The following is a 27,409-nucleotide window of genomic DNA, read 5'->3' as shown; positions in this document are numbered from 1 at the left end:
TAACTGGAAACTCGAATATCCTTGAATTCATAAATGGATAAACCAAACATGATACATCCATACACCAGAATACCACTCAGCAATAGAAGGAATGACTACTGTTCTACACATCAGGATTGATGAATCTCAGAAGCATAAAGTGAAAGAAGTCAGACTTGAAAGATTATATACTGTATGACTCCATTTTAGGACATTCCAGAAAAAGTAAACTATGCAGACAGAAAACAGGTAGATGGCTGCCAAAGGCAGGGAGAGGTGACAGGGAGAGTGGTTGACTACAAAAGTCCGAGGAATTTCAGGGCAGGGGGTCTTGGAAGTGTTAAACGTCTTGATTACGGTGGTGGTAATACAATAGAAAGCATTTACCAAAACACAGAATGATACATCAAAGAGTCGATTTTACTGTATACAAACTATTCCTTAATAATAATTTTACAAAGAATGTTAGCTTGTAGAATTTTCATAGATGCGTTTCATCTCACTGAGGAATTTTTACCACGAATGGACACTGAATTTTGTCAATCTTACTTTCTCTCAATCTACTAAAATGATCATAATTTGATCAAGAGAATCCAGACATAAAAGAGAACACACATTGAACCAAAGAACAGACTTAACTGTGAGGTATAGCAATCATACTTGTTGCCACTGGAGGTGGGAATGACGAGAAATGTACACAAGGAAACATTCTGGTTTAATAGAAATATTGTATACATTGATTTTGGTGATGATTACATAAGTGTATACATTTGTCAAAATTCATAAAGCTGTAAACTTGAGATTTATGCATGTTGCTGCATGCAAATTATACCTCAATAAACTATTAGAATACAAAAATGCTGGTCACAACCCACTGAAGTGATTTTGGACCTACTGGCAGGTTGATAAACACTAGTTCACAGCACCTGCAGGGTTGGGAAAATGAGCCCATGTGTCTTAACTTGAATGTCCTCCAAGCCTTACAGAATTCCTCTTCTAAGTACATTTCATAGAAATTTTTAGAGAAGAACTGAATAAAAATTTCATATATGACTGTTCTCCCTTTCACTCATTTAACATTACTGAACACCTACCATGTGTGAGGCACTGAGAAGACTGAATAGATTTGGCAGTCAACAAATCCCTACTCTCTTGGAGTTTATATTCTAGTGGAAGAGATTCTGGCACTTCCATCTCAGCCCTTCGGTTAACTTCAGATCAGATTCATCCTTCCTAAGCCTCTCCTCTGTGTAGTATTTGCTAAATGTCAAGGTTCTGAATGAAGTCCTTATGTCGCCATTCTCATGAGGCTTCTCTGCTGTGTGGTCACCCAACCACTGTGACATGTCAAGCCCTGGCTAAATACTGACTCTTCTATAAATAAATGCTTTGTCTTCTAGGAAAGGTCTGATTATTAGACTATTTCAGCACCCATCTGAGGTATTAAAACATATAGTTTTATGGAGCTTCTTTCCTGTGTGAATTCTCCGGGGAGGGCAAGTCCTTATCACCCTCATCGTCAGCATGCACTCGCTGATGAATTATAAGACTTGAGCTCCAACTGAAGCCCTTCCCACACTCCTCACATTTATATGGTTTTTCTCCAGTGTGAACTCTCTGATGGGCTTGAAGGTATGAGCTCCAACTGAAGACCTTACCACACTCCTCACATTTGTACGGTTTCTCTCCGGTGTGGACCCTCTGGTGGGCTTGAAGATAGGATCTCTGTCTGAAGCGTTTACCACACACATCACATCGGTATGGCTTCTCTCCTGTGTGGACTCCACGATGAGCCAGAAAATTTGACGCCCGACAGAATCCTTTCCCACACTCCTCACATTGGTATGGTTTCTCCCCAGTATGGCACCTCTGGTGGGCTTGAAGCTGTGAACCCACACTGAAGCCCTTCCCACACTCTGCACACTGATACGGTTTCTCTCCCGTGTGGACTCTTTGATGCACCTGAAGGCTCGAGAACTGGCTGAAGGCCTTACCACACTTCTCGCATTTATAGGGTTTCTCTCCGGTGTGGATTCTACAATGAACATTAAGATCTGAACTCCGGCTGAAGCCCTTCCCACATGTACCACATTTGTATGGTTTTTCTCCAGTGTGGCCTCTTTGATGGGCCAGAAGATTTGAGGCCTGACTGAAGCCTTTCCCACATTCCTCACATTTATAGGGTTTCTCTCCTGTATGGACTCTGAAATGAATGTTAAAATCTGAGCTACGACTGAAGCCCTTTCCACAGGCATCACACTGATATGGTTTCTCACCAGTGTGGCCTCTCTGATGGTCCAGAAGATTTGAGGCCCGACAGAAGCCCTTCCCACATTCCTCACATTTGTAAGGTTTCTCTCCAGTGTGGCTTACCTGATGGGCCTGAAGGTGTGAACCTACACTGAAGCCTTTCCCACACTCTTCACATTTATAGGGTTTCTCTCCTGTATGGATTCTACAATGAATGTTAAGGTGCGAGCTGTAACTAAAGCCCTTGCCACATGCCTCACATTTGTATGGTTTCTCTCCAGTGTGGATTCGCTGATGAACCTGTAGTCGCGAACGCCAACTGAAGCCCTTCCCACACTCTTCACATCTATAAGGTTTCTTTGCCATGTGGACTCTCTGGTGCACTTGAAGATACGAGCTCTGACTGAAGCTCAGCCCACACTCCTCACATTTATAAGGTTTCTCTAATGTGTGGACTATCAGAGGAGCTTGACAATGTGAGCTTTTCCCAACATTCCTCCCACATTCCTCGAATTTGTGTGGATTCTCTCCAGGGGGAACTCTCTGATGATGGCGAAGATATGACCTCTGTCTGAAACCCTTACATGACGTATCATACTTGTATGATTTCTCTCTGCCATGGACCCTCTGATGGGCTTGAAGGCTTGACAGTCGACGGAAAGTGTTTTCACATTTTTCACATTTATAGGGCTTCTCTCCTACATGAGCTGTCTGGTTAGTTTGAAGATGACAGCGCTGAATGAAACCTTTCTCACGTTCCTCCCCCTGGTAGGGTTTTCCTCCCGTGTGGTCTCTGTAGTGAACCTGAAGATGTGAACTCTGAGTAAAGCCTTTACCAAACTCTTCATCTTTATAGAGTGCATCACCTCGTTTTTCCAACTGGGAGCCAGTTCCTTGAATATTGACCATGGAATCTTGGCACTGGGTTAACTCCTTTGTAACCTGTTGCCAGATTTGCGAGCAGAACAGCTCTTCATGTGGGAGGTACTTTAATCCAATTTCCTGAAGAGTCTCCAGGTCATTTAGATTCTTGTCTCCTATAAGAATAAAGAGAATTTAGAGATGAGGCATATAAACACTTTGTTTGGAGATGTCAAGGCTATAAACCTAGGTCCATTTAGAATCATACTAAGTTTTAGGGGCGCCTGGGTGGCTCAGTCATTACACGTCTGCCTTCTGCTCAGGTCATGATCCCAGGGTCCTGGGATCGAGCCCCGCATCGGGCTCCCTGCTTTGCAGGAAGCCTGCTTCTCCCTCTCCCACTCCCCCTGCTTGTGTTCCCTCTCTTGCTGTGTCTCTGTCAATTAAATAAATAAAATAAAATAAAATAAAATAAAATAAAAAAGAATCATACTAAGTTTTACACGTGAGAAACAGGTTAGAAATTTGGTGGCTGTAGATCAAGAAAAATAGTTCCTAGGGAGGCTTTACAAAGATGAAGCCGCACCTTACTAAAAGCCTTGTTTTTGCTATAGCATATGTCTGATAAATAGTTTCCACGTAATTCTGCCTATTGCACACACATCTGACCAAAGGCTCAACATGTCTAGTAAGACCCTTATAGACAGATTATCAAAAGATGTCCTCAGGCAATGTTGAAAACCTTTGTTTGAAATGATTTCACTGGAAGTTTATTCCATGTTATAAGCCCTGAAGCACTGGGTTGGTTGGAAAGACATGTTTGGGAGAACCTATCAAGTAAGTGCCTAAAGTTCAGGGTATAAGCAGAGAGTGGTCTTTCGCCTCCTGCTGGGAAATATTCAGGACGGCAATGGGGGAAGAGGTTTACAGTACCATACATCATATCAAAAACTCATAGCAATAAAGTTCCTATATCCTCCAGGGGGAAAAAAAAAAGAGTGACAAATCAGAAGCTAATCTTTTATACCAAAGCAAGAACTTGTGAGGAGGAAATGAACAGGGCATGGTACAGATTCTCAAAGTCAATACTGGTCAGGAAGAGTTACGTTCTCCTTGGAACTCTGTTCCACAGCTTGCTACCTACTTCTTTTCAGACCCCTCTTCAAAAAAAACCTTATCAGTGAGACCTCTTTTCCCATCCAATATCCAGCAGTAAATTCTCCCTATCCCTCGACACTCCTGGCCATCTGCCTGGCATTCGTCTTACCCTGTTTTGTTTTCACACAGCACGTATTACATCTAACAAACTATATATGTTTATGTCATTTATCTTTTTGTTTTATGTCTTCTCCCACCTGAATGCAGTATCCACAAGGCCAAGCATTTATATCATTCACTGCTTTATCACCGCTCCCAAAACACTGTGTGACAGTGTCCAATAAATACATGTTGAAAGGATAAGTAAGTCCCCGTTTGACTTCCTTGTGAGAGTTTAAACTATGTTACAAGAGTAAAAGAGCTTTTCCAAGTAAGTTATCTAGAATAGGTAAGGGACTGGAAACAGCAATTTTGCTGGGAAGTTGAAAGGCTTCCCCAGATGTTGGGCTAACCTAAGTGGATGTTGCTGATAAGAAAATTATGCTGATCACAAAATCATGGCAAGAATCACTTGAAAGGAAAAAAGGGAAAAAAAAAATAAGACATAAAAGTAGCCATGGGGCCTAGGATGGATTACTTCTGAAATTTTTGTACTCTTCCTGTGTAAAATTTTTTCTTTTTCACATAGGAGTCAATATTTAGAGCCTCAGGAATAATGTCTCTGAAAGCAGGCTGTCAAACTGATGGATACAGAAACATGTTCTTGTATGGACAACACCAGTTTTCCAAGTTACAGGCTGGGACTCCATGAGTCTGAAATAAATTTAGTGGCTTATGACAAGCATTAACAGGACAATATTAGAGGTGCTTTGGAAGTAAAGGTTTCTCTGGATAAAATACTTGCTAGAACCATACACACACACACAGATGACGGTAGGTGACACTGTTTTCTGTAACTCTTTGGAAGAGGTGGGTGGCTGCCATGAGGAAAATCTTCGAAGGGAAAGACTAACAGGAAAGCCAATTATTACCTGAGAATTTTTCTTTCTTGATAAAGTGTATTTATTTTCTTTAACAGGAGACCTGCCTAAAAAAGTGGCCATCAGAATCTTCATTCTAAAAAGTCGTTCTTCACCAAGACCATATGATTCACTACTAAAGACTGCAGAAAAGCCACAGAGGGAAAAGGATGTTCAACTTGGTTGCAAGTGCAAAGTCAAGCTTTCATTAAATGTGGGGGATTGTTTTTTTTTTTTAAGAGAGAGAGAGAATGCTCGAGAGAGCCAGTGGGGGGGGGTAGGGCAGAGCAAGAGGGAAAATCTTGAGTAGGCTCCAAGCTCAGGGAGGAGTCTGATGTTGGGCTCTATCTCACAACCCTAAGGTCATGACCTGAGCCGAAATCAGGAGTTGGATGCTTAACCGACTGAGCCATCCAGGCACCTCTAGATGTGGTTTAACGGATACATATCTACTTGTATCCAAAAAAGCACCTGATAAATTAGGATTAGATTAGATAATCATGGATAGGGGTTGCTGTTCTGGACTATGCCTTCATCACACATTTCTGTTTATCACCCATTTAGTATGTCCACAACTAATGAAAAAAAGTCCATGTAAACCATTATTATCTCATTCATTCATCCAACAAGTATTTATAGCGCATCTGTCCTCTGCCAAGTCTGTTTATACACTGAAGATATAGCAATAAAGAAAACAGAATTTCTTCCCTCCTGATAATTATATTCTAGCAGGAATACAGTGAGATAAACAAAAATATGTTAATATGGTGAGTGGTGATGAATGCCTAGACACCAAATCGGACAGGTGAAAAGGGAAAGGAGAATGGGGAAACAAGAAGGGGTCATGAACAGGGTGGTCATGGGAGGTCTTTCTTATGATATTATGATTTGAGAAGAGACCTACGTGAAGGAAGGGAAGGGCCAAGAGGATGACAGAGAGAAAGGGCACTCCTGACAGAAGGAAGAACAAATAGAGAGAGGGTGATGAGGCAGGGCCATGGGTGGCAGAGCAGAGTGGCAAAACTGGACGGGACAGACTGACATGGGGGCAAGTGATAGGTCACATGTGCGGAAGGATGGGGGAAGAGCAAGGAGCAGGCAGCTGGGGCACCAAAAGCCACTTTAAGTACTTGGCTTTTACTCTCAATCAGATAAGAAGCTACCAGAGATTCAAGCAGAGGACAGGAGTTGACAGACATACAGAAGAATCACTTCGAGTGGAGAACGACTGTAAAAGAGCAAAGGAGGGGAGGGAGAACGTGAGAAACTGCTGCAGAATTCAGAGGCGAGGCACTGCTGTGGGGGCGGACAGGAAGCATGGCCGACTCAGCCGCAAGGCTTTCACCTGAGGCACAGTGGCCCTGGGTTGCTGTCTTTATCATCCGAAGCTTTTCTTCTCTCTCAAACTGGAGTATTACATCTGGGGTGAAGGGTTGATGCCCTGTCAAAAGGCAAGGACAAACATTTAGAATTACTAAAACTTACTAAAATTACTAAACTACTAAATATGTGGTTCTCGCCATATCATCTGTAGGACATCAAAATTAGTGATTTCCAAACTGTTAATTATGACCCATCAGAAGACTACGTTTGATGCAAAAATCCAGGATATGTAGGCATTCAGTGTAAATTACTGGGAAAAAAGGTCTGTTTTCTTCAGACTCTTTCCACCATTTCTCACACGATTTTCAGCAACAGGCTGTAGTTTTTGCTGCAATGTGCAGTTATTGCCAAAGGCTCTGGTTACTGTATTTTATTTTTTTTAGATTATTTATTTATTTATTTGACAGAGAGAGAGCGAGAGCAGGAACACAAATAGGGTAGTGGGAGAGGGAGAAGCAGGCTTCCCGCGGAGCAGGGAGCCTGATGCGGGGCTCAATCCCAGGACCCTGGGATCATGACCTGAGCCGAAGGCAGATGCTTAATGACTGAGCCACCCAGGCGCCCCGGCTCTGATTATTTTCTATCCTATTTTATTTCACTAAAAATGCTGGTACCGGGGCGCCTGGGTGGCTCAATCAGTTAAACATCTGCCTTCGGCTCAGGTCATGATCCCAGAGTCCTGGGATCGAGTCCCATATTGGACTTTTTGCTCAGCGGGGAGCCTGCTTCTCCCTCTGCCTGCTGTTTCCCCTGCTTGTGTTCTCTCTCTCTGACAAATAAATATATTTTTAAAAAATTTTAAAAAAATAAATAAAATATGCTGGTACCAGGGGCGCCTGGGTAGCTCAATCAATTAAGCATCCTACTCTTGATTTTGGGTTGGGTCATGATCTCAGGGTCGTGAGACTGAGGCCTGCATCAGGCAGCATGGAGCCTGCTTGGGATTCTCTCATTCCCTCTCCCTCTGCCTCTTTCCTCATTTGCACATGCACACGTGCACTCTCTCTCTCTCTCAAAAAAAACAAACAAGGGCGCCTGGGTGGCTCAGTTGGTTAAGCGACTGCCTTCGGCTTAGGTCATGATCCTGGAGTCCCGGGATCGAGTCCCACATCAGGCTCCCTGCTCAGCAGGGAGTCTGCTTCTCCCTCTGACCCTCCTCCCTCTCATGCTCTCTGTCTCTCATTCTCTCTCTCACAAATAAATAAAATCTTAAAAAAAATAAAATAAAAAAACAAACAAACAAACAAACGCTGGTACAATGCCCTAAATGTGTGTCATGACCCACTAATCAGAGATGACCACAACTTGAGAAAGGCCAAAAATGTATACACAGCAGTCATCGAGTCAATTTACGGCTCATTTACAAAACATATTTTGACCAGAGGCAAAAGACCAGAAAAATGCCATCCAGTACAAGAGCTCCAAAGCTCCACACATCCAAGGATACAATAAACACTGCAGGGGGCTGAAGTCCACAGGGCGCCTGTGCTCACCTACAGAGAGCAGGTTCCTGAAGTTCTCCAGCATCACGTCTCCGTACAGCTTCCTCTGGGCAGGGTCCAGCAGCCCCAGCTCCTCCTCCGTGAAGACCACTGCCACGTCCTTGAACGTCACAGCCTCCTACAACACCAAGCACACACAACCTCAATCTTGAGCCCAGTGGCTGCTGGGAGAAAGAGCACTGAGAAAACTGGAAGGGATGTGTACAAAGTAGCTTCAGATTCTAAGAGACCAAAGTCAATTTTTAAGATTTTTTATTTATTTGAGAGAAAAAGAATGAGAGAGAGAGAGAGAGAGCATGAGAGGGGGGAGGGTCAAAGGGAGAAGCAGACTCCCTGCCGAGCAGGGAGCCCAATGCGGGACTCGATCCTGGGACTCCAGGATCATGACCTGAGCCGAAGGCCGTCGCTCAACCAACTGAGCCACCCAGGCGCCCAAGAACAACTTTTAAATAAATATTAGCCTCCTGTCTTAATTATTTTCTTAGAATAAGTTCTAAGAAGGAAAAATTGTAATATCGAGGATATGCCACTTCAAAATTACTATGTAGGATGGCAGGTTTCCTTTTCAACTTTTTCTGTATTTCACCCCTCCCCTGAGAGAATATAAGTAGCCCTGATTCTCCACACCACACACAACACTGAATATAACCAATGTTTTTAAGTCCTATGTAATCTGATCAGTAAAAAACAACTTACTTTTCATTTTATACTTATTTGGTAATTAAACTATCACATTTTCATATATTTACTGGTTATCTTTATTTCTTCTTTAGTACCTTGCCAGTCAATGTTCTTTGCTCATATTCCAATTGGGTTTTATTTTATCACTCTGTAAAATTTCTATTAGAGACTTCAAGCTTTCTTTTCTTTTTCTTTTTTTTTTAAAACATACATAAGTATCATCACCCACATTTTGCTATTGTTCTTGTATAGCTTTGTGTACAGCATGGTTTCTCAACCCTGACACCACTCACATTTTGGGCCAGATAACTGTTGGGGGGGGAGGCTGTCCCCTGCAATGTAGGATGTTTAGCAGCAGCCCTGGCTTCTATGCACCAGATGCTGAAGCCTCCCTCAAGTTTTGACACCAGAAATGTTTCCAGACATTGCTTGGGGGCAAAAATTACCCGTGATTAAGAATCGCTGGTGTAGGGCGCCTGGGTGGCTCAGTCGGTTAAGCGACTGCCTTCGGCTCAGGTCATGATCCTGGAGTCCCGGGATCGAGTCCCGCATCGGGCTCCCTGCTCGGCGGGGAGTCTGCTTCTCCCTCTGATCCTCCCCCCTCTCATGTGCTTTCTCTCATTCTCTCTCAAATAAATAAATAAAATCTTAAAAAAAAAAAAAAAAAAAAGGATCGCTGGTGTACAGTACAATCTCAACTTTTTCATATGGAAACTGTGTTTTCGTTGCGGGAGCCCTGCACGTCCAGGTGCCCTGAATGAGCAACAGAGATCCTAAAGAAGGAGCCACCAAAGAGTGACCAAGAAGAGGCAGTATTATATGTGGTGTCTTCTATGAACGACAGCAACTAAGCACACACAGAAAGGGCTAAGGCCCCGAGAAGAATTATTTTCCCTTGCCTCCCTCTTTATCCAAGTAAAACTCCTAGGAGTCTTTTTGGATCAGTTGGACCTTTGGTTTCCTGTGTGAACCTAAAGAGTTTTCTAAAATTCTACAATCCTGTTTCTTTGGAATTAACATGCAGAGGCGACCAAGTACTGCCTCTTAAGGTTGGTCGGAAACTAAATGCAGTAAGAAAAGCATCAGTAGGTCTTCCTTTACTACTAGACTTTTAAATTTAAGAACACTATTACTTTGATAAAAATAAATCAATATGTAAACAAAAAATATAAAATCAGGGTGCCTGGGTGGCTTCGTTGGTTAAGCGTCTGCCTTCAGCTTAAGTCATGATCTCAGGGTCCTGGGATGGAGCCCCGCATCAGGCTCCCTGCTCGGTGGGGAGTCTACTTCTCCCTCTCCCTCTGCCCCTCATGCTGGCTCTCTCGCTCTCTCCCTATTGTTCTCTCTCTCAAATATTTAAAATATACACATATAAATCAGTAAATAACACATGCACATGATAGGACTCAGACACAGGTTAGAAAGAATCTAGCTTTGGGGGTGCCCGGGTGGCGCAGTTGGTTAAGCATCCGACTCTTCATTTCAGCTCGTGGTGATCTCACAGTCATGAGATCTAGCCCCTTGTCGGGCTCCCTGCTCAGCGTAGAGTCTGCTTGAGATTCTCTTTTCCTCTCCCTCTGCCCCTCCAGCTCATTTTCTCTCTAAAATAAATAAATAAATTTTTTTTTTTTTAAGATTTTATTTATTTATTCATGAGAGACAGAGAGAGAGAGAGAGAGAGAGAGGCAGAGGGAGAAGCAGGCTCCCAAGGAGCAGGGAGCCCAATGCGGGACTCGATCCCAGGACCCTGGGATCTTGACCTGAGCCGAAGGCAGACGCTTAACCATGTGAGCCACCCAGGCGCCCTAAATAAATCTTAAAAAAAAAAAGGAATCTAGTTTTCTTATGGGAAAATATGGAAGAATACTTTCTCTGTGTGATGCATCAGTTATAGCCGGCTGCACTAGGCCACATCAGAGTGTTCTATGTACAAAATCCCCAAGGTACTGCCTATCAAGTACACTTTTTCAATTTAGATTCCTGAAACATTAAGAACAAAGAAGAGCAAACTCCTCCAAATTCCTTTTTGAGGAAAGTGGTTATGTTAGGAAAACTGTTAGTGCAATATTCTTTTTTTTTTTTAAGTATATCAAAATCAGAATTTATTATAATTTCACTTTCCTGGTCTTACTTTTTTTTTTAAGCTTTTATTTAAATTCCAGTTAGTTAACATACAGTGTAATATTAGTTTCAGGGGTACGGTTTAGTGGTTCAACACTTCCATATAATACCCGGTGCTCATCACAACAGTGTTCTTTAACATAATAAAAATTCTAGGGACGCCTGGGTGGCTCAGTTGGTTAAGTGTCTGCCTTCGGCTCAGGTCATGATTCCAGGGTCCTGGGATCGAGCCCATGCTGGGCTCCCTGCTCAGCAGGGAGCCTGCTTCTCCTTCTCTCTGTCCCTCTCCCTGCTCGTTCTCTCTCAAATAAATAAAATCTTAAAAAAAAAAATTCTAGGGCGCCTGGGTGGCTCAGTTGTTAAGCGTCTGCCTTCAGCTCAGGTCATGATCCCAGAGTCCTGGGATCGAGTCCCACATCGGGCTCCCTGCTCGGCGGGAAGCCTGCTTCTCCCTCTCCCACTCTCCCTGCTTGTGTTCCCTCTCTCGCTGTTTCTCTGTTAAAAAATAAATAAAATCTTTAAAAAAAAAAAAATTCTAAACTACCTAAATGTCCATGAATGGGGCAAAAGTTGTGAGACAAACACAGAGTACATCAATTTAAGGAAATATGATGCAGCCATTAAAAATGTAGGGAATATAATATCAATTAATTAGAAAAGGCATAATTTGAGGGGTACCTGGGTGGCTCAGTCGTTAAGCGTCTGCCTTCAGCTCAGGTCATGATCCCGGGGTCCTGGGATCGAGCCCCACATTAGGCTCCCTGCTCTGCGGGAAGCCTGCTTCTCCCTCTCCCACTCCCCCTGCTTGTGGGTCCCCTCTCTCGCTGTGTCTTTCTATCAAATAAATAAATAAAATCTTAAAAAAAAAAAAGGCATAATTTGAAAATTTTAACTATGTAACTATTACAAATATACAGTTATGAATGCGTATGAGGAAAAAAACATGGGGAAATGAAACAGTTTTTATAAGGAAAATAGTAGTAAAGTGGGGGGGGTTCACTGCTATTGACTTTTCTATTTTATTTGTGAAATTATAAAAGGGTAAATTAAAACAACAAAAATTAAACTACACTAAAATAAAAAGCAGTGATCCTCTGGCACAGAAGAGGTTTTGAAATGCCTGCTATTCTGTTTGTTTCAAGAAAGCATTTAATCACTGAGAAATGAGACAATGGTTTAAAATCTAGAAAGGAAGCCCAACTCACCTTGAACTTGGTCATTTTGTCCTCGTCCTTCTAAGAAAGGGCTGAGTCCTGAGAAGGCACAAAAGGGGAAGGAGAAAAAAAAGCCATCAGAGTCTGGCCAAGACTGTCCTTAACCCATATGGCTAACATCACTACCCATATTTCACGCTTTACATCAAATAGAAATGGTGTCCTTTCCTCAGGGGGCTTGATGAGCAGAGTGTGAGCTGGATTCCTGAGACCACTGACTCCTTCAGCCGAGAGCCCCTGCACAATGAACAACCTGCTCAACTACACACGGTGCCCCTAACACAAGTTCTCCTTATAGCTTTTAGGGTATGAATCTGGTTCTAGGGAGCGTGGACATCGAGAGTAAAGCACCCAGGTTGAGAGAGTAATCGCTGGGGCCAAATGTTTTAGGTCTATGGTACTGATACTTATCAGCTGTGAAATCTCTGACAAATTATTAATGTCTCTGTGCCTCAATTCTTTAATCTGTAAAAATGGAGGGATTAACAGTGCCTATTTCATAGGATTGTTTTAAGAATTAAATCAGCAGGTGCAAGCACATGGAACACTTTCAGGGTATCTTATTTCTTAGTAGCTGTAGAAGAGCAGGTAATACTCACTAATGTAAAACCTGTCCTCATAAATGGTTTCTATCAACGGAGCCTTTAGAGGATGTCGCTCTGTCATATGAAAATCCCCTTTAACCTCTGAAATATATTATTCTCTCATGGTCTGTCATACTTAATGGGATGTCTTTGCAATAAGGTGTGAGATTACATGGATGACTTGTTTTCCTGTGTAAAATGACATAACATAAAATAACATAAAATTTACCCTTTTAGGGGCACCTGGGTGGCTCAGTCGTTAAGCGTCTGCCTTCAGCTCGGGTTGTGATCCCAGGGTCCTGGGATCGAGCCCCCACATTGGGCCTGATTGGCAGGAAGCCTGCTTCTCCCTCTCCCACTCCCCCATTGTGTTCCTGCTCTCATTATCTCTCTGTCAAATAAATAAAATCTTTAAAAAAAAATTTTACCCTTTTAACCATTTTTAAGCATACAGTTTAAGTGCATTCCTACTGCTGTGCAATCATCACCACCACCCATCTCCAGAACTTTTTCACCATCCTCAACTAAAACTCTTGTACCCATAAAACAACAGCTCCCCACCAGCCCGCCCCTCGGCCCCTAGTAACCACTACTCTACTTTCTCTCTGTGAATTTGACTATATGGGAAACTGTGGGCTTTTTTATTTTGTTTTTTTTTTTTTTTTACAGATGACTGTTTTTTTAAAGATATGAGACCTTGCCAAATTTACTCTGGTTAACAGCAGGGCCTTGAAAAGACTCCATCATGAAGATGAAGAAAAATTAATAAAAACCTGTGACTGCAAGATTTATTTACCCATAAGCTAGGTAGCCCTTGTCATTATGTCATTCAAACTAACGAGGTACAATAATCGTAGCAAATTATTAAAAACAACAAAAACAGCATGGGTGGCGTTAACTGAGCACCAAGCACATGTTGGGGACCTTATGAAGCACCTGGCACACAGTTTCGTGAAGGTACCGCCTACGTACCTGTGACGAAGCTCTGTCACACTAGTGTGACTTCGGTCCAATCGCCTACACCTCTGTGCCCGTCCTCAGCTATAACAAGGAGATAAAAATGGAATTTCAATCAGAGGATTATTGTGCGGGAATAAATGAGTTAATCCATGCAATTCCCCTGGCACTGTACCTGGCATTTTAGGAAGTTCTCAATCAGTGATGATGAGGACTGTGGCTTCTATTTAACAGACGAGGAAGCTGAGGCTTGATGAGGTCAAGACACACGGGCGGAACTGGACTCCAGCTCACACCAGAACTGGTATTCTAGATCTTGCCTCTCTGCTACTTCTGAAGACAAAAATACGCACATGGGACTCCAAGGTCTCACAGGAAGAGAAACGAGAGCTGAGAGCTAGGGATGACAGACACGGAAACAGGGAGAGGACTCTGAAGCCAAAGGATGTGCTTGAGGGAGAAGAGAACAGCGCAGTGAAGGGTGTAGGCTCTAGAATCAGACCACCAGTATGTGAATACTGCATCCCCAACTTGCTATCACTTTGTGTCTCAAAGCCCAAGCTAAAATTGGAGATAATAATAATGTCAACAATAATATTACCAACCTCAGGGGAAGGGTAGTGGGTCTAAGTGACTATACGTCAGACATTCGGAACAGCGTCTTGCGGCTTAAACATTCAATACAAGTTTCTTGTATGGCTGCTTTACATGGAACAGCCAAGGAACCCCTCCCTCGGGGCAGCTGCATGCAGAGCGTGGGTTAGATTCCCGAGACCAAGCCCCTTCCAGCTGAGCGCCCCTGGGCAGTGAACAACCCACCCAACCACACTGGTGGCCTGAATACAAGTTTTCCTTATCGCTCTCAGTAGGATTCTGATTCTGAGGAGGGTGGAAACTGAACATACAATACTCAGGTTAAGAGATGGTTAACTGTTGGTTAATGTATTACTTATTAGTTAATTACTATTAGTTATTCCTCCATCTTCAGATACAAGAACCCTAGTATGGAAAAGGGCAATGGAAAACTTCCCAATCTTGGAAGAAATACGCTTTTGGGATCTGTGATTCACTTTGTTCTGACTCTGTTTGTCCAACAACTTCTGCTCAGTAAGAGTGTTCTGCAGGGAGAACTTTCCGTCACCTCTGGGGGAAAGGGGATAACTGGTAAACCGATCTTGTAATTAATACCTACTCAGCTTTATATCTCAAGCACCTGAAACAGTGCTTGTAACAGAAACTGCTCAGGAGACACTCAGCAGTCAGTGTCAATGTCTTGATGAATGAACATACCATCAGGGAGACAGGCAGAGGCATACGCAAAGAGCAGACTAGTTGGTCTAAGATTTCCTTGAGTTGTAAAAAAAAATTTTCTTTTGAGAGGGAGGAAGAGAGAGGGAGAGAATCTTAAGCAGGCTCCACACTCAGCATGGAGCTTGACGTGGGATTCACCTCACAACCCTGAGATCATGACCTGAGCAGAAATTAAGAGTTGGACAGTTAACCGACTGAGCCACCAGGCACCCCTGAATTGTAAAATTTTGAGGCTGATCCCAATTGGAAGGATTTGGAGAGCAGGGGTTTTATTTCCAAGTTTTTTCTCCAAGTCTTTCACAATATCTGCAAGATCAAGGTCATCTTTGGGAGGAAAAGAGCCTCTGGATTTTTTTTTCTAAGATTTTATTTATTTATTTTAGAGAGAGATAGCACAAGTGGGAGGAGGTACAGAGGGAGAGGGAGAGAGAGAATCCCAAGCAGACTACACGCCAAGCCCAATGCAGGGCTCAATCCCAGGACCCCAAGATCATGACCTGAGCCATAATCAAGAACTGGACACTTAACCGACTGAGCCACCCAGGTGCCCCCTTTTCTTTTTTAAAGATTTTACTTGGAGAGAGCATGAGCGGGTGGAGGGGCAGAGGGAGGAGAAGAGAGAGAGGAGCCTCTGGATTTTTAAAACTACCATTTTAGGAAGGTGATTTCTGCTTTTCAAAGTCAGTGCCTGCATGGACTCCTGTTACAAAATCCACACAATGTATCCATCAAAATAATCAGAATAACAACTAGCTCACTGCCTACATAATTAGCATTAGACAGGCTAATTTATAAATTCTTCATTAAATAAATGAGTTTATTAATTCATTGAACACTTATGGAAAACTCACTAAGAGAGATACAATTGGGGCGCCTGGGTGGCTCAGTAGGTTAAGTGTCTGCCTTCGGCTCAGGTCATGATCCCAGGGTCCTGGGATCAAGCCCTGCATCAGGCTCCCTGCTCACTGAATTGTCTGTTCTTGTTTTGCAGAATTCTTTTTTTCTCTCTTTTGTCCAGCTTGATTACTTTCCATTACTGTGTCTTCTAGGTCATTAATTCATTTCCCTGCTTCTTCGAGCCTGCTGTTCATTCCATTGAGTGTGTTTCTCATTTTGTGAAACACACTCCCTCTCTGCCCCTCACCCTGTTCATGCTCTCTCATGCTCTCTCTCTCAAATAAATAAATAAAATTTAAAAAAGAGAGCTACAATTACCCAGTCCCAACTTGCTCACAGTCTGGTGATTACACATTGCTACCTGGCAGAGTAGGGTACAGGGTCGTCCTCTGGGTCCCCCAAGGCCCACAGAGCAGGTTCTACATAAACATGGCTTTTGCTGAACTGTGGGGGATGACTGAGTTCTACTAGCCCAAGAGAAGCAGAATCACAGGAAAACCTCAAGAGAATAAATGCCATGATGGGAGTGAATACAAATAAGAGGCAGCAAAAGATAAGCAGGTGGGCAGGATTCAACCTATGGTGACGTGAGTCCCAGTTTTATCTGCAAGTCAACAGGAAAGCAGCAAAGGCCTTGAGGAAGGGAGGGCAAGAAGATCCCTTTTGTCTTGGAAACAGATTACTCTCTCAGCAGAGAGATTTGAGGGGGAAGTGGCTGGGGTCAGAGAGGACTGTTAGGAGGGTGACATCAAGAATCACTTCCTTCTTGGAGACAGGGGAAGATAGTGGCAAGAGTAGGAGGACCCTAAGCTCGCCTCCTCCCACAAATACAACTGGATAACTATGAAATCATCCTAAATACCCCAGAAATCAACCTGAACACAACCCGTCAAACAGTGCAAACTCCACAAGTAAAGGTAGGGAAGAGACCCCCCCCCCCGATGAGGTCAGGAGGAAGTGTGGAGATTCGGTTTCGGAGAGAAACAGAGCGTGGCCTCAGTGGGGAAGAGGGAGCCATGGCTGTGGAGAAGTGTGAGAGACAGATTAACACACAGGGAGCACAGGGGGAAAACGAATCCCCGTAGCCATGGGCTCGGAAAGAGCCATTGCCATAGCCATTGCCCTCCCCCGCCCCTCAGCATACACAGAGCCACCTGTAGGAACCAGTGAGGCACTGACACCTGCTGACACCAAGCAGAGCACACACAGCACACACAGGAGACACTCCCTGAAGCACCACGCGCTGGGGAACAGAGGACACTACACGGCAGGACACCACAGGACCTCTTCACAAGGCCATTACCGTCAGAAAAGGAGATGTTGCTGACTTTCCAAACACAGAGAAGCAGGCACAGACTTAGACAAAATGAGAAGACGGACGAATTTGTCCCAAATGAGAGAACAGGACAAGGCCACGGCCAGAGATCTCAGTGAAATAGATCTAACTAACATGCCTGGTTGGGAATTTAAAGTAATGGCCACAAAGATACTCACTGGACCTGAGAAAAGAGTGGAGGACATCAGTAAGGCCATTAACACAGAAATAAAATAACAACAGAGATAAAGGGCTCAATAAACAAAATGAGAAACACACTCAATGGAATGAACAGCAGGCTCGAAGCAGGGAAATGAATTAATGACCTAGAAGACACAGTAATGGAAAGTAATCAAGCTGGACAAAAGAGAGAAAAAAAGAATTCTGCAAAACAAGAACAGACAGGGAATTCAGTGACTCCATCAAACATAGTAACAATCATAGTATAGGGATCCCAGAAGAAGAAGAGAGAAAAGGGGGCAGAAAAGTTATCTTGAGAAATAGTAGCTGAAAACTTCCCTAATCTGGGAAGGAAACAGATATCTAGATCTAGGAAGCACAGAGAACCCCCAACAAAATCAACAAAAGCAGATCCACACCAAGACATATTGTAATTAAAATGGCAAAAATGTAGTGAAAAAGAAAAAAATTTAAAAAGCAGCAAGACAAAAGAAGACACTTTCTGTGAGCACTTGGTAGGAATCAGCAAAGACCTGCAGAATGACTGCTGTAATGAACAGCTGACAGATACAGATCAGAGCTTTATTGTTTAACTCCTGAATCATTTGCTCAACATGTAATTATTGGGAGCCTACTCTATATGCCAGCCAAGGATCCGAGACACGAAAGACACGGCAGTGAATGAAGCAGCTAGGACCATGATCTCATGCGGCTGATACTATAACGGGGACAAGGACAATAGCAAACAGATAATACAGTGAGAGGTACTTTCAGGAACAAGAAGGCAGGGTCAGGGCACCTGGGTGGCTCAGTCGGTTAAACATCCGACTCCTGATTTCAGCTCATGATCTCAGGGTCATGAGATCAAGCCCCATGTTGGGCTCTGCACTGGGCGTAGAGCCTGCCTGGGTTTCTCTCTCTCCCTTTCCCTCTGCCCCTCCGCTCCTGAGCTCGCTCTCTCTCTAAAAAAAAAAGAAAGAAAGAAAGGAAGAACAATAAGGCAGGGTAAAGAGATAAGAAGAAATGGAAGGAGTGGCTGTTGCAGAATAAGTTTTTGTCATGGAGGCTTCTCCCACATTTGACCAGAGACCTGAACCAAGGGAGAGCACGTCATGCAGATATCTGGTATTGGAAGGATGTGGAATTCAGCCAGAGAGAAACAGAAAGTATTTTTTGTTAAAAAGCCACAAGTCTGTTCTACCAGTGCTTCTCAAATTTTAATGTTCCATGAATCAACTGGGGACCCTGGAAAGGTACAGACACCTGTGTCTCACCCCCAGAAATTCTAAATCAGAACATCAAGGATGGAGACTAAGAATCTACATTTTTAACAATATCCCAGATGATGCTGACGCTGTTGGTTTCTGGGTCACTATGTGAGTAGCATCAGTCAAAACAACTCTCCAGGTATTCTCAGATGGACTAAAGACTTGAGGTTTTCACCTTCAACTCTTCTACCCACAACAGAACAAAGAAGTTAGAGAAAGTAAATACATTGCGATCTTCTCTTTATCTCTGGTTCTAAAAATGGTATTAGAATCCATTTGTTAGGATCAGCAAGAATACCAAGAGCAACTCTAAGCACCTAATTTTACCCACAAGAAACCCAGGCCATTCAGAAAATACTTCCATTAATAGTTCAGCAGCTGACAATTGTAACAACTGACTTAGTACCTACCATGGCACCATTTCCATGAATGTTGTACATGTGCTATCTTACTTGATCTTCACAAGTCTAGAGACTGAGACAACAATCATCCCCATTTTACAGGTAAAGAAAATGGAGCACAGAGAAGTAGCTCGGTTCATGATCAACCAGTGGCCAATAGAAAAGTCAAGATTTTCACCCAGAGCCTTATCTACTAGGACCGTAGTTCTCAACTTGGACAGCACATTAGACTCACAAGGGAACTTTAAAAAAAAAGGGGGGCGGGGCTCAGACCTCAACCACAACTAATGAAATCAGGTCTGTGGAGGTGGGTGGCTGACATGTGCATTTCTACACCCCTCCCGCTGCCCCTGGCCACAATCTCTTTGTCCAGTCAGGACACTACACCAGGCACTAATGAACCTAGGCAATATGGCGCCCAGGCCCAAGACCTTGTCCTATACTCAGTGGTTGTCAACTCTTGTGCTCATCATTATTGTAAGGCCTGAAATTCTACATGCTGCCTGAACATGGTTGAGCCACACAGGCCCAAAGGCCTAGCCATGAGTTCCTCTGCTCTCTCCAGATACGGCCTTGACCCTGGGGTTGAAAGGCTCCCCACCCAGCTACTTCCTCTGCATATGAACCAGGGTTTTCGATTCAATTACTGGCTCTTTGACATCTGTTATTCCAACCTCTCCATGAGTCTGCTCAATCACAAAGCCAGTCTGTCAACCAAAGCCAGCTTCCTGAGAGCACTCAAGAGTCATAATTCCCCTGACCACTGACCCCAACCTGCCTCTTTTCACCAGGACCCAATACAGGTGTCTCCACCTAGTTACTTCCTGCCACTCTAGTCATAAAGGCATACCCCAGTTCCTCTCTCTGCTTCCCAACCCTGCATGTGATAGGCTTCATGTGGTCCTGTATAGCAGGCTATGCCTCTCGATTCTGGGGGAACCATTAAGTGTTAAAAACCTTCTTTCTCAATGGCGTGAACCTCTCCATGTTGCCACTTGATCACCTTTGTAACTTAAGACCCGACAAAATTCACCCTACCAACTGGACCAGCTGCACCCCACTCAGTCCTCAACCTAACAGGCTTTACCTCCCTGCCAGCCTGTGAAATTATTCAGACAAGTTAATCACATCTTCTTTCGGGAGACAAGGGTCACTGTACTTTCTTGTCCCTATAAAACCCACCTACCATAGTCCCTGCTGGTTTAGTCTATTCCTGGGTGCAACCCCCACACGGCCCTGCATGGCATGTAGTGTCCTCCTCCCACGGGCTGTGGGTAAGCTGCTGCCAATCACACCCTGTCCAGTGACAGGTGTCCTGCATTCAGCCACCTCACACTACTAAGAACAAGGATTCTCCTTCCTACACAGGGTGAGTAGGAGGTGATCAGAACAGCCTCAGAATCACCCAGAAAGCTAATAAAGAACACAAAAGGCCAGGCTCATTGATATAGTAAAACTCCTAGGTCTTTATAGTCTCTCCATTTTTTACCAAGTTCCCTAAAGTGATTTTGGTATGACCCAAATTTGAGAACCACTGTGTTATTCTATTCTGCCTCTCAAGGAGTTATCTGAACTGCTGAAGGACACCCAGAAAGTCAAGGGCAGGGTTAGACCTGGCACTCAGGCCTCCTAATTCCCAACTTCCTGCTTCTCTCCATTGTAAGATGCCTCTGGAGGCCTCAGGCGCAAGAGTGACTTGTGAATGTCCCTGGAGGCAAATCCAGGGAGTGAACACAGAGCTTCCATTAAGACCAGTGCCATCCAACAGAAATATAATGCAAGTTCCATAGTGTAATTGAAGCGTTTCTAGTAGCCACATTAAAAAATGTAAGAATGTAAGAAGCAGCAAGTGAGCTCAATCTTAACACTATATTTTATTTAACCCAATATATCCAAAATATTACCATTCAACCTGCAATCAACATAAGAATTACTGAGACATTTTACATTCCTTTTTTTCATACTAGTCTTTGAAATCCATTGTGTGTCTTACACTTACAGCACATCCCAATTAGCACTGGCCATATTTCAAGTGCTCAGTTATCTATCACACGTACCTGACGGCTACCATATTGGATAGTGACGACTTGAACCTTTTTAAAGCAACAGAGACCAAATAACCATCCCCCAGGGACTCTCTGGGTTCAAAAGACAGCAAATTAGTGTTAGTTATAAGCTTAACCAATGGCTTTTACAGAAACTCTTCATTTTTGTTCAACTGAATGACAGAACTGAAGTAGTGAAAACGGCAGGCAGGTGAAAAAAAGAATACCTTAAAATCCCCTTTTGCCCTTTCGATAACTTGCTGCATTTTTCATGTTGCATAGCCACCTATAGTAGGAAAAAGACAACTTTAATCTGTAATATGTTGAGGGTTTACAACGTGCCGGGTGCTATTTCAAGCATTTTACATAGCATATCTCTTTTAATATTCACAAAAACTTTAGGAGGTGCATACCGAGAACCCTATTTGGACAGGTAAGAAAACAGAGGCACAGAGCAGTTAAATACTTTGCCCAAGGTTATCCAGTCAGAGAGTGCTAGAGCTAGGTTTTAAACCTAGCTGCTCAAGTTTGATCCTGTCCTGCCCTCTGCTGACTGTGCAACAGGTCATTTATTCAATAGTCTCTGCCTGTCTCTTCATTTTTAAAAGGCGAATAATAATAGCATTGTTATGAAAAGTAAGTGAATTAGTACATGCAAAGCATTGGAACTTCTCCAAGTTGTTAGAAGTGCCCAACAAGTTAGCTATTCTAATCATACCCATTATGATCTCTGCGCAATAAGCAAAAAATGAAACATTAGGGGCACCTGGCTGGCTCAGTCTGCTAAGCGTCTACCTTCGGCTTGGGTCATGATCCCAGGGTCCTGGGATCAAGCCCTGCGTTGGGCTCCCTGCTCAGCGTGGAGCCTGCTTCTCCCTGTCCCTCTGCTATTCCCCCTGCTTGTTCTCTCTCTCTTTCTGTCAAATAAATAAAATCTTAAAAAAAAGAAAAACATTAGCATCCACTTGTTTCTAAGGAAATTTGTTTTAGACCGTGACATACTGTACATAACGGTACATCAACTTCTGAATACTCTGAAAAAGCTGGTGGTATTCCGCAGCCCACCACAAGTGAGATCAAAGACAAGGAATGTGAATATAGATTACCTATTTTGTTTCCTAATCCCAGGCTAGGGCTTCCCTTTGGATAGCTACATGAGTCACACTTACTCACTGAATAACTCTTCTCTGCCAACCTCTAGGTTGCTGCTAGGCACTCTGAGGTCCAGGAAACAGTGGTCCCTGCAGCCAGCAAGAGAGAGAAAAGAAATCAAAGCTATATGCCAGTGGCAAGAGCAACCTCAAAGGAGCAAAGACAACCCATCATCTTTCCTAACTGCAACTCCCTCTAACTTTCTCCTATAAGTAACATTCTCCTCGGTGCCAAGAGTGAAAACCTTAGAGTTGCTGTCAATATCTCTGTGATGGACTGAATTTTGACCCCCTAAAACTCTTATGTTGAAGTTCTAAACCCCAGTTCCTCAGAATGTGATTATATTTGGAGATAGGGCATTTAAAGAGGTGATTAACTTAAAATGAGTTCTTTAGGGTGGGCCCTAAGCCAATCTGACTACTCTCCTAGTAAGAGGAAATCTAGACACACAAAGGGACAGGAGAAGGATTTGCACAGAGTAAAGGCCATGTGAGGACACAGCAAGAAGGCAGCCATCTATAAGACGAGGAGAGAGGCCTCAGAAGAAACTAAACCTGCCAACACCCTGATCTATGACTTCTAGCTCCAGAACTGTGACAAAATAAATTTCTGTTGCTTAAGCCACCCAGTCTAAGGTATTTTGTTGCACCAGTCCTGGTGCCTCCCTTCCATTGGTCTTCACATATAAACAATGTGTGATACTTTAGTTTTTCAGTCCCACCGACTCAACATCCGGGTTTGCTTTAAAATACTCAACGAGAGGGGTGCCTGGGTGGCTCAGTCAGTTAAGTGTCTGACTCTTGGTTTCTGCTCAAGTCATGATCTCAGGGTCCTGGGATCAAGTCCTGAGTCAGGCTCTGCTGGAGATTCTCTCTCTCTCCCTCTGCTCCTTCTCCTGCTCTCTCTCAAATAAATAAAATCTTTTAAAATACTCAAGTAGGGGGCGCCTGCGTGGCTCAGTCGGTTAAGCATCTACCTTTGGCTCAGGTCATGATCCCAGGGTCCTGGGATCGAGCCCCGCATCGGGCTCCCTGCTCGGCAGGAAGCCTGCTTCTCCCTCTTCCACTCCCCCTGCTTGTGTTCCCTCTCCCGCTGTGTCTCTCTCTGTCAAATAAATAAATATTTAAAAAAAAATACTCAAGGAGAAAAAAATATGTGCATGGAAAGCAGAGAAGCAACAAAATTAGGAAGGATTGAATTAGGGTGATTGTTACATAGGAGTTCATTACATTATATTTTGGGTATGCTTGGAAACTTCCATAGCAAAGAGTTAAGGGAGTAACTATGAATACTGGGATAACAATTTCATAAAATAAATAAATACACATTTAAAAACTGCTAAACAGAAATGCACTAAGATGTCCAAAAAAACTGTCTATATTCTAGTATTAGGAGTTATTCTTAATGCTTTTCTTTATATATTTTCTGAATTCTCTACTATGAGTGTGCATATCTTCCATAATGAGAACATGAATTATAAATACTGTCTGAAATAAAATTAAATGAGAAAGCTTCCAAAATTTTATAAAGAAGTCCAGATTCATAAATCCTGCTTTCAAAATACTCGACAATAAAATTCCAACCTACTTCCATAACTTGATCCCAAATGACTTCTCTGCAGCCAGTTTCCTATGGTTAAATATTTATATAGCTTATTTTTCTATTTTGTTTCCTAATTCCAATTTGGGGACTTTCAACTTCGGGACCAAGAACAGCCACACACCCTGGATTCAAATCCACCTCACCCACTAGCAGTGTGACACAGGATAAGTAACAGGCTCCTCTGCCTCCGTTTCCTCATCTGTAAAATAGAGGCAGTAACAGTATTCACCTCATAGGGCTTTGTGAAGACTATCTGTGTTACTTTTTTTTTTTTTTTTAAGATTTTTTATTTATTTATCTGAGAGAGAGAATGGGAGACAGAGAGCATGAGAGGGAGGAGGGTCAGAGGGAGAAGCAGACTCCCCGCCGAGCAGGGAGCCCGATGCGGGACTCGACCCAGGGACTCCAGGATCACGACCTGAGCCGAAGGCAGTTGCTCAACCAACTGAGCCACCCAGGCGCCCTCTGTGTTACTTTTTATAAAGCCCTCAGGACGACGCTTAGCACTCAAGGTGTAACCATTATGACTACCACTCACGTCCTGTACATGTTCTACATATTTTCCCAATTATTTAACGGTTGCTAATGAATGAAATACCTTCTACCACCGCAGAAAAAGAAGACGAAAGCGAAGTACGGTCACAGTGGGGCTCTGCTGCCAAGGAGCCTTCTTTCAAAAGTCAGGACAGCGGAAAGGAGGCGGAGATACTACAATCTTGTCTGTGGCCCCGGAAAAACCGCGGAAGATACTTGTGGGTGACGCTCTCTTTCTAAAAAACGAGTCAGAAGTAGTCCGGGCACAGCCTCCTTTCCTGCATTGGTAAGAAGAGCCAGTAGCACTTGGAAGAGCTTCCGGAGAGGCAACTTTTCTGACTATTAGTGTTTATATTCACAGCTAACACCTTGCCACACGTCCGAACTGCTCCGAACATTTCACTTGTACTATACACACCATGAATTCTCAAGACCAATGTATAAGGTAGGTAATATCCCCGTTGCCAGCAAAGGAAACTGAGGCACAGAAAGATTAAGTTCTAGGCGGTGACAGAGCGTGTGGAAGGGGAGGGGAAGGCGAGCTGGGCAGCGGGGAGCGCGGAGGCCCTCGAACCCTGCGGAGCCGCGTCCGCCTCCAAGCCGGACACCCGCCAACTGCTCCAAACGCAGAGGCTCCGGCGAGGGGCAGGCAAGCGGCCGCCCCCGTCCCTCAACCTCGCTCTCTGCCACTGGCCGAGGCTTTTCCTCCCTGAGGCCCAGCGCCCGGCGCGGCTGATCCCACAACCGGGTCAAAAACTTAAAAGAGGTCGCGGGGTTCTGGGGAATCACTCACCTCCCAGAGAGAAACGAAGGCCGCGATCTTAACCTCCCGCAGCGGAAATACCGCCAACTACGCGGGGCTCCTGGACTACATTTCCCAGCATTCCCGAGAGGAACCCGAGCCGCTGCCCCTCCCCCGCGTGAGGAGGAAAAGTCCGCTCCCACACCAACTGCCTGAATCCGATTTCCCGGAGTCCACGAAAGGAGAGGGCTTCGCATTCTTGCCCTCCGGTAGCCGAAATGCCTCCGAACACGCAGAGCACTGTATTATACTCTCCCACTTCTCAAGCGGAGCAAATAGTTTTGCGCTCTCCTGGAGCGGAAGTGCCCCGAGCCCAGAAAGCGTCTGGACTACACATCCCAGAATCCTCTGCAGGCCTGAGCTTCCCGCCTACCTGAAATTTCTCTTTTGAATTAGCAGGTGGAGTCTAAATAAGCCTTGGGGTGCTGTGGAACTAGGCTTGCCTTTTGTCCTCACTGCTCCCTTTCATACGTGACATAGTTGGAAATTGGAAAAACAAAAGGGAAATAATTAGAAAGGCTGCTTTGTGTTAGGTAAAAATACAGATCATAAAAGGGACACGCTGAGCTGCACTGAACAAGCCTTCTTTATTACATGGGCCTGGATTCACCTGTGACCAAGAACCCATTAAAAAAGAGATGCAACCAGGAATGCCAGGGTGGCTCAGTCGGTTGAGCGTCTGACTTGGTTACGACTCAGGTCATGGTCTCAGGGTCTTGGGATCAGGCCCCCACCTCAGCGTGGAGTCTACTTGAGATTCTCTTCTCCCTCTCCCCCTTGCCCCCCTGGTCACGCACTCTCTCTAAAATTTTTTTAAAAAATATTTTTTAAAAGGAGATGCAACCATCCAGCAGGATATAAAACAGAGGGAGAAAAATTCCCCGCTTTTCCTTCACTTTTGGAATTTTTTCTTGCATTGGCAGGGAATTGGAGAAAATAGAGTATAGAATAGGGTCCACCCTATACAGTATCTTCTAAAAAAATCTTCTTGAGGGGCACCTGGGTGGCTCTTTCGGTTAAGCATCTGCTCAGGTCATGATCTCAGGGTCCTGGGATCAAGCCCGGAGTCAGGCTCCCTACTCAGCAGAGAGTCTGCTTCTCCCTCTCCCTCTCCCCGCCCCCCCCCCACTCTCTTTCACTCTCTCTGTCTCAAATAAATAAATAAGATCTTTAAAAAAATCTTCTTGGAGTTCAAATTAAGGAATCATATATAACTTTTGCTCTTTTTAGTAGAAATATAATTGACTTATATATTGTATAAATTTAAGGTGTACAACACGTTAATTTGATACATTTACATATTCCAATATGATTACCATCTTAGCCTCAGGTAACACTACTATCACCTCCCTTAATTATTTCTTTTTTTGTGGTGAAAACAAGATCCAGTCTTTTAGCAACTTTGAAGTTTATAGTATTGTTGACTATAATATGCTATGCATTAGCTCTATAGAATTTTTTTTAAAGATTTTATTTATTTATTTGAGAGAGAGAATGAGATAGAGAGAGCATGAGAGTGGGGAGGGTCAGAGGGAGAAGCAGACTCCCCGCTGAGCAGGGAGCCCGATGTGGGACTCGATCCCAGGACTCCAGGATCATGACCTGAGCCAAAGGCAGTCGCTTAACCAACTGAGCCACCCAGGCGCCCAGCTCTATAGAATTTATTAATTTACTATTTGTACCCTTAAACAGCATATCCCCAATTCCCCCACCACCACCACCCTGTAGTAATCATCATGCTATTCTCTGCTTTTAAGAGTTTGCCTTTTTTAGATTCCACAAATGAGATATCATACAATATTTGTCTTTCTCTGGTCTATCTCACTTAGCATAATGCCCTCAAGGTTGCCATCCATGTTGTCCCAAACAGCAGCATTTCCTTCTTTCTCATGGTTGAATAATGTTCCACTGTATATATATCACAAATTCTTCATTCATTCATTCGTTGACAGACACGTAGATTGTTTCCACATCTTGGTTATTGTAAATAATGCTGCAATAAACATGGGAGTACATGTATCTCTTCAAACTCCTATTTTCATTTCCTTTGGTTATATCTCCAGATATAGTAGAATTGCTGTATCATGGTAATTCTATTTTAAAATTTTTTTAGGAACCTCTATACTGTTTTCCATAGTGGCTGAACCAATTTACATTCTCACCAACAGTGTACGAGGGTTGCTTTACTTCCACATCTTTACCAACACTTGTTATCTCCTGCCTTCTTTGTGGTAGTCATTCTAACAGGTGTGA

General features: G+C 43.6%; 1 protein-coding gene across 4 annotated transcripts; it reads right to left on the bottom strand.

Annotated features, from left to right (window-relative positions):
* Positions 1-735: 735 nt before the first annotated feature.
* ZNF45 (zinc finger protein 45) lies at positions 736-25,654 on the bottom strand. 4 transcript variants are annotated; one of them, XM_034986691.1, is made up of 9 exons: positions 25,148-25,654; positions 24,419-24,632; positions 22,236-22,307; positions 13,825-13,982; positions 13,665-13,733; positions 12,100-12,158; positions 8,084-8,210; positions 6,553-6,648; positions 736-3,266 (listed from the first exon to the last, which is right to left on the bottom strand). In XM_034986691.1, the coding sequence occupies exons 6-9, from the start codon at positions 12,112-12,114 to the stop codon at positions 1,438-1,440; spliced, it is 2,067 nt and encodes a 688-aa protein (XP_034842582.1). In that variant the 5' UTR covers positions 12,115-12,158; positions 13,665-13,733; positions 13,825-13,982; positions 22,236-22,307; positions 24,419-24,632; positions 25,148-25,654; the 3' UTR covers positions 736-1,437. The 4 variants fall into 4 exon arrangements, with proteins under 4 accessions (XP_034842582.1, XP_034842583.1, XP_034842584.1 ...); XM_034986692.1 differs by lacking the exon at positions 22,236-22,307; XM_034986693.1 differs by lacking the exon at positions 25,148-25,654 and having other exon boundaries at positions 22,240-22,307; positions 24,419-25,105.
* Between the last annotated feature and the right edge of the window lie 1,755 nt (positions 25,655-27,409).

This window comes from Mirounga leonina, unplaced genomic scaffold (genome assembly GCF_011800145.1).
Source record: "Mirounga leonina isolate KUSES-001 unplaced genomic scaffold, KU_Mleo_1.0 Mir_376, whole genome shotgun sequence".
NCBI classification, from domain to species: domain Eukaryota; kingdom Metazoa; phylum Chordata; class Mammalia; order Carnivora; family Phocidae; genus Mirounga; species Mirounga leonina.
This window is presented reverse-complemented; position numbering and strand designations above follow the sequence as displayed.

Bases quoted from the DNA above. Each gene is read 5' to 3' on its own strand.
- ZNF45 (XM_034986691.1), bottom strand. The intron at 6,649-8,083 runs GTGAGCACAGGC...GCCTTTTGACAG, and splicing joins CAGGAACCTGCTCTCTGTAG to GGCATCAACCCTTCACCCCA. The intron at 3,267-6,552 runs GTGAAAGCCTTG...TTATTCTTATAG, and splicing joins CCAGGGCCACTGTGCCTCAG to GAGACAAGAATCTAAATGAC.